Source organism: Benincasa hispida, chromosome 10 (assembly GCF_027475165.1).
Source record: "Benincasa hispida cultivar pf3 chromosome 10, pf3_genome.v1.1, whole genome shotgun sequence".
Lineage (NCBI taxonomy): Eukaryota > Viridiplantae > Streptophyta > Magnoliopsida > Cucurbitales > Cucurbitaceae > Benincasa > Benincasa hispida.
Genome location: NC_143487.1, coordinates 33,941,693 through 33,956,967, shown reverse-complemented (window position 1 = coordinate 33,956,967; position 15,275 = coordinate 33,941,693). Strand labels below are relative to the sequence as shown.

General features: G+C 32.9%; 2 protein-coding genes across 3 annotated transcripts; one reads left to right on the top strand and one right to left on the bottom strand.

The window, feature by feature from the left end:
* Positions 1-657: 657 nt before the first annotated feature.
* Positions 658-1,227, top strand: LOC150033286 (uncharacterized). The gene has a single exon (XM_090306363.1). The coding sequence runs from the start codon at positions 658-660 to the stop codon at positions 1,225-1,227; it is 570 nt and encodes a 189-aa protein (XP_090162489.1).
* Positions 1,228-3,754: 2,527 nt separating this feature from the next.
* Positions 3,755-8,542, bottom strand: LOC120089241 (cellulose synthase-like protein H1). Of its 2 annotated transcripts, none has more exons than XM_039046663.2 (9): positions 8,079-8,542; positions 7,256-7,595; positions 7,020-7,133; positions 6,820-6,936; positions 5,462-5,674; positions 5,240-5,351; positions 4,923-5,122; positions 4,465-4,815; positions 3,755-4,376 (listed from the first exon to the last, which is right to left on the bottom strand). In XM_039046663.2, exons 1-9 carry the CDS (start codon positions 8,417-8,419, stop codon positions 3,828-3,830), a joined length of 2,337 nt encoding a protein of 778 aa, XP_038902591.1. In that variant the 5' UTR covers positions 8,420-8,542; the 3' UTR covers positions 3,755-3,827. The 2 variants fall into 2 exon arrangements, with proteins under 2 accessions (XP_038902591.1, XP_038902592.1); XM_039046664.2 differs by having other exon boundaries at positions 5,255-5,351; positions 8,079-8,518.
* Positions 8,543-15,275: the final 6,733 nt, after the last annotated feature.

Here is a 15,275-nt window from a genome sequence, read left to right as displayed (position 1 = left end):
CGACAGAGACCAATATGTTATAGCTATGGTATTAAAGGCCATGTTGTTGATGAATGTTACATGCTTCATGGATATCCACCAGGTCACAAATTCTATAACTCATTTGTTCATCAGAAGACAACTATCTCTGCTTCATTTTCTTCAAATGGATCTGAGAAAATTTTGATGGTACTAAATCTAATCAATCGACATTTTTTACAAGTCTTACAGGTGATCAATACACGCAACTCATGAACATGTTGCAATCACATCTTTCAACTACTCAGAATAAAGGTACTATAAAAAAATGAGATTACCCATGTAGCAAGTACATGCCATTCTTCTCTTATATCTGAAAATAAACATCATGTTGTTTGGGTTATTGACTCGGGTGTGTTGAAACGTTTGTCATTATTAAACTTTATTTGTGGCATTTAGTGTGACTTTTGGTTTTTTTAACCTTTAGTTTTTTGTAACCAATAGTGATTTTTAAGTTATAGAAGTTATGTGAGTTATGAGATTTTTGTAACCATTGGCATTCCTATGGCTATATTTGTAAGCCTATATAAAGGCATGCTTAGTTGAATGGAAAATATATCTCTCATTTTTCATATTTGTCCTCCACTTTTTTTTTCTTACATAGTGGTATCAGAGCTAGTAGAAAATATTGAGAGAAAAATGGCCAACGGTGGGATAGGTTCACTTCAACTACCATTGCTTACCAAGCTCAACTTTGACAATTGGAGCATCAAGATAAAAGCGTTACTAGGAGCACAAGACGTGTGGGAGATCGTAGAGAACGGTTTCCAAGAGGTAGAAGCTGGAGCCAATCAAGCGCAAAGAGATGCGTTAAAGGAGACAAGAAAGAAGGACAAGAAGGCCCTTTATATCTTGTATCAATCGCTGGACGAAGATACGTTTGAGACCATTACCAATGCGGAGGCGTCAGAGGCGACATGGGACAAGCTCCAATCGACTCATAGAGGAGCTGATCGTGTGAAAAAGGTACGGTTGCAAACCTTACGTGGTGAGTTTGAATTTTTACAAATGAAGGAGACGGAGGTGATAGTGGATTATCACACAAAAGTAATGGCTGTCGTCAACCAATTGAGTCGGGATGGTGAAGAAATCACCGATGTTCGTGTCATGGAGAAGGTTCTACGAAGCCTAAATACAAAGTTCGAGATTATCGACACGATGATCGAGGAAACACAGGATCTCGAGAACATGACAATTGAAAATATATAGGCTCGTTACAAGCCTATGAGGAGAAAAAGAAAATGAGGATGGAGCAAACAAAGACCATTAAACAACTTCTCCAACTCAAAATCAAGGAGAAGAATAGTCGTGGACGTGGAAGAGGTCGTGGTGGTCGAGGCCATGGTGGAAGAGGTGAAGCCAACACCAATGTTTCTCAAAACTCATCTGAATCCTCAAGAGGAAGAGGAGGTCGAGGTAGTGGAAGACGTGGTGGAAGGTCCGGGAGAGATAAATCTCAGGTAAAATGTTATAATTGTAACAAATATGGACATTATGCGAATGAGTGTTACTCATCTCAAATAGAGTCGATTGATCGAAAGCATCAGGATCGATCAATTGCTAGCATATCAAAAGCCTATCAAGGGTAATCCAATTATGCAGAGGAGAATGGAACCTTATTTATGGTTTCAAAGGGAGAAGAAAAGAGTCAAGATAGTATGTGGTATCTTGACACAGGAGCCTCGAATCACATGTGTGGAAAACGCGAGATGTTTGTGGAGTTGAACAAGATGGAGAAAGGTAATAATGCCTTTAGAGACAATTCTTTGGCCGCCATCAAAGGAATAGGTAAAATTATCATTCGGATAAAAAATAGAGAAAATCAATATATCACAAATGTTTATTACATTCCCAATGTAAAAAATAATATATTGAGTGTAGGACAATTGTTAGAGAAAGATTTTGAAGTTCAAATGAAAAACAATTGTTTGTATTTGAAGGATAATCATGAGAGGCTTATTGCTAAAGTCTCCATGACCAAAAATCGAATGTTTCCTTTGAATATATATAATAATGTTCCAAAATGCTTGAAGACGTGTTATGAAGATCTCTCTTGGCTATGGCATCTATGGTTCGGGCACCTCAATTTTGGAAGTCTAGAAGATTTGTCGAAGAAGAAGATGGTATGAGGTTTACCACAAATTCGCATATCAAAAGCCTATCAAGGGTAATCCAATTGTCGCTTTTGTTGATAAATCATTTGAGAATAAGGTATGTCTTTTAAAGAAGTCCTTATATGGTCTCAGACAATCTCCAAGGCAATGGTATCTGAAATTTGACTCATTTATCATATCTTATGGCTTCGTTAGAAGCAACCTAGATCACTTTTTACTTTAAGCATGTTGTAGGAAAATCGATTCTCTATGTTGATGATATGCTGATAGCAAGTAGAGATAGACAAGAAATTGAACATCTTAAGTGTCAACTAAAAGGAAATTTTGATATGAGGAAATGGGGCAAGCTAGAAGAATTCTAGGAATTGATATTAAAAGAGACAGATCTAAAGGAATACTTGTTCTATCTCAGGAATCATATTCTTTAAAGATGCTTGCTAAATTTAATATGAACCGTTGCAAAGGCATTTCAACCCCTTTGGCAAAATATTTTAACTTGTCCTCTGTACAGTCTCCTCAAAATGACGAATAGAAATGTAATATGAACAATGTCCCTTATGCAAGTGTTGTGGGAAGCCTAATGTATTTAACGGTTTGCACAAGACCAGATTTGGCTCATTTAATGTGTGTTGTTAGTCGTTTCATGACAAACCCTAGAAGAGAACAATGGAATGTTGTCAAGTGGATCTTGGGGTATGTAAAATCAACTTTGTCATGATGTATACTCAAGATAAATGTAGTCATAGCAACAACTTAATTGGGTATGTTGATGCTGACATTGCTATTGATTGTGATAAAAGAATATCTCTAATAGTTGGAAAACTTCATTGCAAAGTGTTGTAGCTTCATCAACAATAGAATCAGAGTATATTGTTGCTATTGGTGCATTTAAAGAAGCTATATGATTTAGTTCAAAATGACAGCATTGTTAAAGTATTCTATGACAACCAATATTTGTCTAAAAATAAGACTTTCCACAACAGAACGAAGTATATAGACATCTGATATCATTTTCTTAGAGACATCTTAAGTGAAGATAAATTTAGTCTTGAAAAGATATGTTTTACAGAAAACGGCATTGACCAAGCTTTAATTCTCTCTCAACTATGGCTGATTTCCCTCAACTCTCTAATTCAGTCTGTATCTTCTTCAGTTGCACGCACACAAGAAGCTCTAAAGGAGCAAGAGAAGCGCAACATCATTTTATCACGGGCACGAATCAGATAAAAGATGTCAATCTAACAAACTGCCAAAAATTCTAATAGAATGGAGCGGGCTGATCCGGGCCATTTTAATGAGGTCCATTTTGATCTTCTAGAAGCCTTTTCAGCAGCAGACTAGAGTGGCTAGCTCACATGGCTTCCACATCACCAAATGGGTCAGCATTACCATGGTTATTGATAGCAATATTTCAACAAAAACAATATATCTAGCAAATATTTTTTTTAATTCACAATTGCAGAGTGAGATCAAATTATCAACCTTTTGGTGGTAATTATTGATGTCAATATAATCTAGATCATATACAATCTACTACATTAACTTCCATTCCAATTAATTAATATACAATAAAATTTAGATCCCTATTATAATTACTAATCCGTGTCAATTTAGTCTCTTGATGTTGAAATTATGGAATTTGTAAATATCCTTAAAAAAAAGTAATAAATGTTCATAATTAAACTCTTACACTACTTAGTTCTTCAACATAACGGACACAAACAATAATGTCAAAGAAATAGACTTGCACAAGGTTGGCCAAGGAATTCCAAATCTTCCCTTTGCGAGCATCCCCTTCAAAAATGGCCAAAAGCACAAAATCAACCACACACTGCATATCATCTCCCCCACCATAACTTCTTCAATAACATGATTTGCCTCCACTAATCTCAACAAACCGATTGAAAGTGCCACCAACTGTATTATCAAAATTGTCGTGGCTGGCACGAACAACGATGAATCATCAAATGTGAATCGACTCGAATCTTCTTCCATTTCACCATCATCATTTGAAGAAGACGATCCCTTCTTTGTTACCTCGAACATATTTTCTGATAAACCTAAAAGCTTAAGCAAAATGCCTATAAATCCAAATAAATAGGCAGACATTGTGTTTACTCTTCCCATTTTTTGGTTGTTCCACCAAGCCCTAATTGATTGCCCAACCTCCAAGTATTGTAATAGTTGTTGCAAGTTGTAGATGGCAAAGAGTAAAAGTGGTATGCATGCAGCTGGTTGTTGTACCTACAGTGAGTTTAGATTCAGATGAATATTATATTAAAAGAGGGTTAGAAAAATTTATGCGAGAAGAGACTGAGAAAAAAGAAGTTACATTGGGGAAGAAAGGAGAGTTGGCAATGAGAGAATAAGGAGGAAGAAGAGAATAGAGAAGCTCAGGAATGGAACGTATTCCCCAAAGCGAAATCCAAAGATAGAACATGCATTGCCTAAGTTGAAGTTTGTCAAAAATAAGACCAAAAATGGGAGATTTTGTGCTGAATAAAACTTCAAGTTGGCCAGTAACCCATCTCTTTTGTTGCCTTAGAGAAGTTGGCCCTCCTGAAGGAGCAAATCCTAAAAATGCCTTTGGATTTGGTGAAACAAGAACTGATTTCCAACCCTTTTTGTGTATTGTCATTCCGGTTAACAAGTCCTCTGTTGCACTTCCATATACCCAACCCACCTGACCAAAAATAAACATATATATATATATATCAATACCACTTTATTTTATTGGAAGAAGAACCAAGAAAAAAATATGTATATAGTTAATTAGGTTTGGAAGCATACTTCTGCACCCCAGCTAGAATTGTATTCATAATCACAACTTGCAACCTCCTTCAATGCTCCTAGGGAATAATGGGAGTCCAATGGACGAGTCGTTGGATAATGTGTAGTACCTCTTAAAGTATGAATGACTGACTTCTTTAAATTCTCAGATTTTCCAAATGTCTTTTGCAATAACTCATCATTGTTCACATCACTTCCTCCTACCAATTAAATCAAGTTTGGATTATATGTTTGAAATTGATTTTGAAAGTTATAAATTCAATTTTTCATGTTAAAAATTACGTGGAAACGAACTTAATTGTTTAAAAATAAATTACCAAAAATATTTGTACCATCTGGAGATTGACCATACAAGACTTTTCGTCGATGAATACATCCTGTCCCCATGTAGCACGGGCCTTGAAGCCCTGTCGCTCCACGAATTATAAACTTAAAAATAAAAATGATACGTCATGTATTGCTTAATAAATTAGGGATTAAACAAATTCATTGTTGAAAATTTAGAGACTCAAAGAATATTGCTTTTTAGGTAACATTACCTCGAGCAGAACATGAAATTGGTTTCCATAGGGATCATCCTTAAGTCCGTTGTAGAAACTTTGAGGAAATTGAACAAAAGCATATTCTTTGTCAATTATTGGATCTTGAAGAAGACACATAGCATGTAAGAGAATATTGGGATTATTCACAAACATATCACAATCTACGTTCAACATATAAGGAGCATTCGTCATCAATCCAGATACTCTAGTCTGCACATTAAATACGAATAACACAATCATAAAGGATAAAAAAAAAAAAAAAAAAAAAAAAAGTAATTGTCTCGACTCGAAAGATTAAGCTGATGGATTATGATAAATATAATTATATCAATACTACCCGTAGAAAAAACTGATTCTTTTCAATAAAGTCTTGGGAAAAAATACTTTTTTTATCAATAGATTTTTGGTCTAGTTTCAAATTGGTCATTAGGTTTACTCTTAGTCCTTAAGTTTTGAGTTTGATATCAATTTAGTCTCTAAGTTTCAAAATATTCAATTTAATCCTAAGGGTTTCAAGATATATATTTTTAATCTTAATTTTTCACTGAATATTCATTTTTATTCTTTGACATCAATGTCTAGTTATTAATTTAAAATAAGTGAAAATTTCAAAAATAGAAAAATAAGGAAAACTATTTACACAAAATAGAAAAATTTAATCTTATTTGATAGAAGCTGATAGAAGCTAATAGAAGTTTATCAATGTTTATCAATGATAGAAACTGATAGAAATCTATCATTGATATTATGGATAGACACTGATAAAAGTCTATTCGTGTTTTTTTTTTTTTTGCTATTTCTGTAAATAGTTTGACATTTTTTCTGTCTGTGAAAATTTTTCTTAAAATAATTATAAAGTGAAATTTTAAATTTACTTTTAGTTGATGAAGAATAGTGAAACTTAATTAATTAATTATAATTCATTTAAATTAATTAACAAACATTAAAACAAAATATGAGAATTGAGTAATTAAGGAAAATTAAAATTGAGGCTAAAAGTTTAAATCTCAAAATCTAGAGAATAAATTGAAACAAATAGATAAAAATGTGTATTTTAAAGCTTAGAGACTAAAATACTGAAACTAAACCTAAAACTTAAATACTAAAAGTATAATATTTTAAAATTTAGGAACAAAAGAAAACTAAATCCAAAACCTAGAGATGAGGGTATTTTCGCAATGGGTATTAAAAGATGGGAGATAAAAAAAAAACGACAAGAAGACAAAATTATTTAACAATGTAATAAATAATATATGACAATATAGTGAATAAAAACATGGGTGAGGTGTGGAAAACCTTATAAGATATGGTTGTAATATAATAAGAAGGTGAAAGAAGAAGAAGAAGAAAAATACCAAAACGTTCATGGCCCCAGCCTTGTAGTGATGTTGATGTTTGGGTATTTTTTCTCTACATACATAAATTAAATGAGGCAATCCATCATAAGCTGCTTCCTTGTTCTCCCATATCACCTGTAATTTTTATATTTTTTCCATTAATCACAATAGTCGATAACCTCAATATTATTTCATTTCCTTCAAAATAAAGAAATAACCTTAATAATGGGAGGGTGATTATTCGATTTCATATTGCAAAAGTGGGGCAGCTCTCCGGTCAGGTCACGTAGGGCAGCTTCCTCAATTCTCTGCCTCACCTTCTCGTACTCCTCCTGCTCGTACAAACAAACAATAAACACAATTTAATCCCCCCCAACAAATATTTGTAAAATAAACAATAAAGACAATTATAAATATATTAAATAACTTTTTTTTTTCTCAAAAAAAATCTTACCTTCATTTTCTTCCACTCATGGCGGAACTCCGGCGAGCTATCGGAGACTAAATAATCGTCGTCATTATTATTATTACTGTTAAAGAATCTAAAAGGAGCTCTAACTTGAACCTTGTACTTCTTGCAAAAAGGAACCCAAATTCTAGCGAATTTCAGCGCTTCGGACAGAGAATAGAAGGTAATCGGAGAACCACCGTCGTCGGAGACGTAACAAGCAAGTTTTTCAGCCGGATAATCAACTGCCAACAAAGACAACACCGTGTTGACGGTGATTATTGGCGGCTCCAGCTCTGCATCCGCCGTGGTCACGAATATGTCCACCGGTGGAAGCTCCTCCTCCCTACATTATTTTCCAACCATCAAAATAAAATAATTATGACAAACAAATGAGGACGGAATGATGAATTTATTTTACAATTTAAGTTAAATTAATATTTTGTTTGAAATCTTAATATTTTCAATATATCTAATTTTAGTTTATATATTTTTAATAAATCTTAAACATCACCTTAATTTTATTATTGATTTTTTAACGAGCCTTTTTTTATCATGAAATTTTTTATATAAACACTTTTCTATCACTTAAAAATTCAAGTTCCTTTTTTTTTCGGTTCTCAAAGGGGAAAAAAAAAACCCTTGTCACTCATGTACTTGTGGCTGTGAGTAGCATAAATTCCTGTGGCCATGATTCAGCAAGGATATTCTATTTTAATATTAGGCCAAGTTTTGAAAAGATTATCATTTCTTGTTCCACAAATTAATAAAAATTAATAGTATAACCATACATTGATCTTTACAATATTAAATTTAGAGGTAAAGTTACCGCTTGAGAAGGCGGTGAGGGTATGTTTTGTAGTCGAAAAAGCTCCAACGGGTGGCGACGAGGAGGATCCAGATGAAAGTGAACCATGACTCACACGACAAGGCAATGACTTGGAGCCAACACAAGCCATGGCTGTGGATGAACAACATACGATAGCTGAGGAGTATAATCAAGAGGGATAATATTGTAATATCCATTGCTCTATGAATTGTTCTTTTGATTCCAACTTTTTCATAGAGAGGCAGAGTGTTGGAATTGGCCATTGGGGAATTTTGGAATGCAATCCTCAAAAAAGAGAGAGGGATTTCATTGTTTGATTTGTAGAAGAAGTTTATATACATACAATAATCTTAAATCCACCTTTTTCCATTTGCTCATTGACGTAAACACTCAAGTCTTGTCTTCTTTTCCCTCAAGGAAGGAAACATCGTGTCACATACCTCTCATTCAATTTTGATTTCCCCATCTAAGCTTTCTATTAGGAATTTCTTCTAGAAAGATTCTTGTTTCGATGTGAAAAATATTGTTCACATGGAGTGGACCATGTATTTTATTAAGATTGTGAGTTTCCTTTACCATCTAATACGGGGACCTCATGAACCAATCTGCTCTAAGATATTGTTAAGACTATGGCTCTTACCAATTGATAAGCATAACGAACCTCCACATATCTGTACAATGGTATGTTTTTTGTTTTATCCCAAAAGACCTCGTACTAATGGAGATAATTGTCCTGACTTAATACTCACGATCACTTCGTTCTCTAATCAATATGGAATTTTGTTTGCACTTCTTACCATAACATTGATGATACAAGACTAGAAAGAGGGTAGAGAAAGTAAGAGAGAAAAAAAAAAGTTAGCCTAAAGGATGAATAAAACTAAGTTGTTTTTAGGTTAAAAATTACTTTTAGTCCCTAAACTTTCATAGAACTAATGATTTGGTCCGTGAACTTTGGTTTATAACGATTTAGTCCATATACTTTAAATTTTATAACAATTTAGTCTTTGAACTTTACTATGTAACAATTTAGTTCTTATACTTTAAAATTTGTAACAATTTAGTTCCTATTGTTGAAAATAATGATAAGGTTTAATGAAATTCCATGCATAATTAAACCGCTAAACTAATTAGAGATTCAATAGTTTTGCAAACTTAAAGTCTACATCATAAAATATTAAAAATTGATATCTAATTTTGATGGAATTTTGTTTATATGAGGGACTAAACTATTACAATTTTGAAAATATATGGACTAAATTATTGCATAAATTCTTTTTCCTTTCTTCCGCAGGGACCAGGAAGCCATTGGAATTTTTATTTTATACATTGGAAAATTCATGGGTAGAGCCAAAGAGGGTGAACAAATTTGAAACTACAGGGATTAAATCGTTACAAATTTGAAATTACAGGGATTAAATCGTTACAAACTAAAATATTCATGGATTAAATTGTTACTTAAAAAAAAGTTAGAAGGATGATTTTTAACTTTTCTTTTTTTATAACATCAATTCATATTTATATTTCATATTGATTCTAGTATATTAAAAATTTAGGAGGCTTATGGTTATAGCAAAAATAATTTAATTTATGAATCCATTTTTGTTTTGTTTATAACATTGTAGTTTTAAAAATTAAATATCATTTATTTTCATTAAATTAAAATTTTGGCAATGTTTTTAGTTATTAGTTTAAGAAAAAGGATCAATTATTGAAAAGTTACTTTGTCAGTACTGATATATATTGTTTAATTATTTAAGAAAAAGTGATCAATTATTGAAAAGACAAATGTGGGGTATAAGAGTTGACTAATCTGAGAATTGAAATAATCCACTGAACAAAGGTTGGAAGCTTTTCTGGTTACAAGTCCTTAATCTTGGAGATCAAGGTTTAACTATTTTTTTCATCTCAGGGACCAGTGATTTCCTTTTTGTTGTATAGTAAAGTTCAACAGGGGATTTTGGATATTTTCTATGTAAATTGTACTATATCTGTAAATTTGTTTATTTATATTATATTTATTATTATTTTAGGCTTGATTGTTATAGTCAAATCAACCATCAGAACTTCAATAAAAAAATAATTTACGGTTGAAGTAATAGGATCGAATTCTGTAGCATAAACGACTGATCACGTTTGTAATGATTTTGATTTGAATTAAAATAATAGAGAGTGAAACATAAAATTATGAAAACATAAAAGCATGTTGTGCTTCATCAATGGTTAAAGCATTGATTTTAGAATAGAGAAAAATACTTTTGTAGACCTTCACTTCTAGCCTTTTGCGAATGCCTCCAAAAGGCTTTTCCAGGTTATGTCTCCCAAATATTAATATATGAATCACATTCAAATACATTAAACCTCTTATAATATGTAGTTTAAATTTGAATCATATTTATAATTAACTATGATAATGTATCTATATATATTATTATTTTATATTAATTATATCATATACAGTTAATATATTTTGTTCCTAAGCCAATTTGAATAATTCAAATTATTCTTTCAAATCTTTGGTCTTTGTTAATTCATTGTGAGCTAACAAGAGAACCTAATGGACCTACGGATTATAAGTTTCAATAATTTGAGATTAATTAATTAATCAACATTCATTAACTAGGGGACAAACCACTATAAACTCATAGTTATACTCTTATGCATTGTAGGACATGTTGTGTCCATGTATATAATCATTTCATATAAGTCGATCATTCACGAGTTGTTCTTAACTATAGTTGGGTTAAAAGTTCGTTTTACCACTGTAATTATCTCTATATCTTTAAGTACCACCAATTCTCTAATAACAATTTGTTTATGAATTATCATTTTGTTCGAAATTGGTTCAGATTTAATTTTTATACTTTCAATTATCTAATTTTAATATAAATAATAAAAATTTATAAATTATTATTGTAAGCATTGATTTTAAGATTTTTCATAGAGCGAGAGAGTGTTGAGAATTAGCCATTTGGGAATGTAATTGTACCCATGGGCAAGGATGAATATATCCGTGAATATGTCGATATATCCATCAACATATACATATATTGAAGGGTTTTATATCGATATTAAATAGCTATAGATATCTTTAAGATCTTTCATAAATGCTCGTAAAACATAAAAAGAAAATGTCATCTATTTAGTCCAGTATAAATTTGAATGCTATTAACTATATTTATAACATAGTTTGAGAGTAAAAACAACTTACTTATTAATAACAATAAATTTTATAAATTTTGTGATTTATAAAAATATCTGTCGATATCAATATTTTATCAATATATCCGTAAAATTGAAATCTCGATATTGATATCGAAATCGATATTTTCATTCTCTTGTGAGAGGGAGATTTGATACGATGATTTTGATTTATTGAAGGGGTTTATATAGAGTAATCTAAATCCACCTTTTCTTAGGAAAAAAAAAAGATCCACTTTTTCGATTGGCTCATTGATATAAACATTTATCTCTTCCCATGGTAGGTATGACATTCAATTTTAATGTTACTATTGATTTAGACAATCAAAAGTTAAGTTTGAGAAAAAAATATTTAATGTCCCACTAAATCTAAATTGTCTTTTTGTACAACAATTACCAGTGGAGAATAGTTCACTATTTTATCACTCACATAGCCCATTATCAAATAATGGTTATTATATCATATACTATCCTATAAAACTAGATAATACAAAACTTTGTATATAACGGAATATTTAAACTCAATGAATTCACCTTGTGTCTTTAAGGCAATTTACTCGTTCTAGGGCTTGATCAGTTTTAAGAGTAATTGTCTTTCAGAATAGAACATATTATCTTTCTTATGAAGTAGCATTTCATCCATAAAATCAAACATACTCTACTTTGTTGAGTAAACCAAAACTTCAACGAATTTTTAAATGGTAGAAAAGTTTGATGGAAAAAAAATGTTGATGAAAAAGTGAATGAAGAAGCTTTGACTCAAATACCTCAGTTTTTTATTTGTTTATAACTAATTTTGTGATGTAAACGGTCAGTTGGTATGCTTTATAAATACCTCTGATCTTTAAAACAAAACAGAGAGTTATCATCATTTTTCATAGTTTTATGTAAACGACAAAATTGTACACAATCTTCATTAGTAAAAGAACTTAGATCTTTCTGTGGACATAGGCAATCTTACCGAATCACGTAAACTCTGTGTTTCATCTTCTTGCCTTGTATTTCTTGTTCATACGATTGTCTTCCTTCTACAAATCACGTGCCATTCATTCACCATTCAAATCGCATCGAATAAATTGAGTATCGATGTTCAATCGTGCATCGATCTTCGCTATCGAGTTGCGTCGAGTTGATCGTTTTCACCTTCGAGTCGCACCGAGTATTGTTCAAGAATCATCAAGTAAGATCTAGTATTAGTTCAGTATTCATTGAGTTCTATCAAGGATTTAACAAAGACTTGTCAAACGAAGAAGGGAATTCTCATCGGGCATCGAGTAGGAAGACATCGATCGTCGAGTATCGATCATCGAGGATTTGACAGAATATTTCTTAGCTTTTTCTTCATCTTTCCTGCGTTGATCTTTAGTATTTGGGCCTAGTGAAGAGTGGTTAACCCCAACAATTTGTGGTATCAAAGTGTTTGAAGATTATCAAGGTCAACATTCTTGGAGCATCAAAATACTCAAGAAATCTAGACTTGATACTCGATCAGATTAGAAATGGCTATTGCAAGGTATGAAATTGAGAAGTTCGATGGGAAGGGCGATTTTGGCCTATGGAAGGCCGAAATCGAAGTTATTCTGGGATAATAGAGAGCTCATAAGGCTTTTTTGGACCCGTCAACTCTGTTACCTACTATATCAGCTCAAGAAAGGGAAGACATGGAGCTTACAACATATGGGACTCTAGTTCTTAATCTTAGTGACAGTATCTTGAGACAAGTGATTGATCAAGATACGACCTACAAGATATAGGTCAAGTTTGAAGGTCTTATTGCAATCAAGGATCTTCCAAACAAGATGTATCTAAAGGAGATGTTCTTCACGTTCAAGATCGATTTTGCCAAGCCTCTTTCAGAGAATTTGGATGAGTTAAAGAGGATAGTTTCTGAGTTCAAGAGCCTTGGTGAGAAAATTGGCGATGACAATGAAGTTTTTGTGTTATTAAACTCTCTACTCGAAGCCTATAAGGAGGTGAAGAATACTTTGAGATATGGCAAAGAATCAGTTACAACTGATGCCATCATTTCAACATTAAAAACTAGAGAGTTAGAGCTTCAATCAGTCAAAAAGAAGTAGCCTAGTGTAGAGGAGCTGTTTGTCAAGGGAAAGAACAAAAAGAATTGGTCTAAGAGGAATAAAAATCAGTCAGGTGAAGAGCACAAACCTAAGAACAAGCTGAGACGCAATTACTTTAAGAAAAAAGGTCACTTGATGAGAGATTGCTACAGTTTGAAACGAAAAAATCAGGAAAAATAGAAGGATCAGAAGGAAAAACAACCAGAAGCTTCAATGGTTGAAGGTTCCTACTTTTATTCTGATGCCTTAGCCTCCACTAGAAACCAAACCAACCAAATCAGTCCTCTTGGGAACCATGGTTGGGTACTTGACTTTGGTTTTACCTATCATATGACACCTTTCAGACCTTGGTTTAATACTTACAAGAATGTAGATGGAGAATCTGTGTACATGGGAAACAACGAAGATTGCAAGGTCAAAGGGGTCGGTTCAGTATCCTTGAAGCTAAAGGATGGATCAATCAAGCTTTTAAGAAATGTGAGACATGTACCTTTGCTCAGGAGAAATTTGATATCTCTGGGTATGCTGAACTTCATTGGGTATGAATGCAGAGGAAAATGTGGAGTTCTTTAGGTGATCAAGGATTCCAAAGTTGTACTGGTTGATGAAAAGGTCAATGACCTTTATACTGTGAGAGGAGTAGAGATGATGACAACTGCCTACATGGTTTCAACAACGAGCTTAACAAAGGCTGACTTGTGACAAAAAAGACTATCCCATATTAGTGAAAAAGGGAGCATCTTTCCTTTTGTGAACATTGCATTCTAGGTAAAGCAACCTGACAAAGTTTCACAAAATCTCAGCATACCAACAAAGGAACGTTGGATTATGTTCATTATGACTTATGGGGACCATCTCCTACACCAAGCCTTAGTGTCTCAATGTATTTTCTAACCTTTATAGATGACTTTTTTAGGAAGAGCTGGATATACTTTCTTAAAACTAAGGACCAAGTTTTTGGAAAGTTTGAGGAATGAAAAGCCATGATAGAAAATCAAACATCTAAAAGGTTAAAATACTTTAAAACCGATAATGGGCTTGAGTTGTGCAACGAATACTTTGACAAATTTTGTAGTGAGAATGGTATAACTAGGCATAAAACGGTGAGGCATACTCCTCAACAAAATGGGGTTGCTGAGAGGTTAAATAGAACCATAATGGAAAGGTTAGGTGTTTACTTTCTGATGCTATCTTACGGAAAAATTATTGGGTAGAAGCTGTAGCCTATACAGTGTATACCTTAAATAGGTGCCCTTACATATCTTTAGAGTTGCTTACCCCTAAGGAAAAGTGGACTAATCATCCTCCTAATCTAGATAACCTGAAGATCTTTGGATGTGTAGGGTTTGTATACCAAGATAAGGGAAAGTTAAAGGCCAAAGCAGTCAAGTGCATGTTTGTAGGCTTTACAGAGGGTGTCAAGGGGTTAAAAATATGGCATCCAGTTGAGAGGAAGTTATTGAGTTCAAATAACATCGAATAAATTGAGTATCGAGTTAATCGTGCATCGATCTTCGCTATCGAGTTGCGTCGAGTTGACCGTTTTCATCTTCGAGTTGCAACGAGTATTGTTCAAGAATCATCGAGTAAGATCGAGTATTAGTTCAGTTATCATCGAGTTCCATCGAGGATTTAATAGAGACTTGTCAGACAAAAAAGGGAATTCTCATCTAGCAACGAGTAGGAAGATGTTAACCATTGAGTATCGATTATCGAGGATTTGGCAGAATATTTCTTAGCTTTTACTTCATATTTCCTGTGTTGATCTTGACTATTTGGGCCTAGTGAAGAGTGGTTAACCCAGCAATGAAAAATCCAACTGGAAGAAGAGACATATTTATAGACTAATTAATTTTTGGTCATTCAAATAGCCATGTCCCTTATTTAAGTCAGCTAAAATTTAGAAAGAACATTAAAG

Bases quoted from the DNA above. Each gene is read 5' to 3' on its own strand.
- LOC150033286 (XM_090306363.1), top strand. From the start codon at position 658: ATGGCCAACGGTGGGATAGGTTCACTTCAACTACCATTGCTTACCAAG.
- LOC120089241 (XM_039046663.2), bottom strand. From the start codon at position 8,419: ATGTATATAAACTTCTTCTACAAATCAAACAATGAAATCCCTCTCTCT. The intron at 5,123-5,239 runs GTAATTTATTTT...TTTAATTGGTAG, and splicing joins AGATGGTACAAATATTTTTG to GAGGAAGTGATGTGAACAAT. The intron at 4,377-4,464 runs GTAACTTCTTTT...AACTCACTGTAG, and splicing joins ACTCTCCTTTCTTCCCCAAT to GTACAACAACCAGCTGCATG.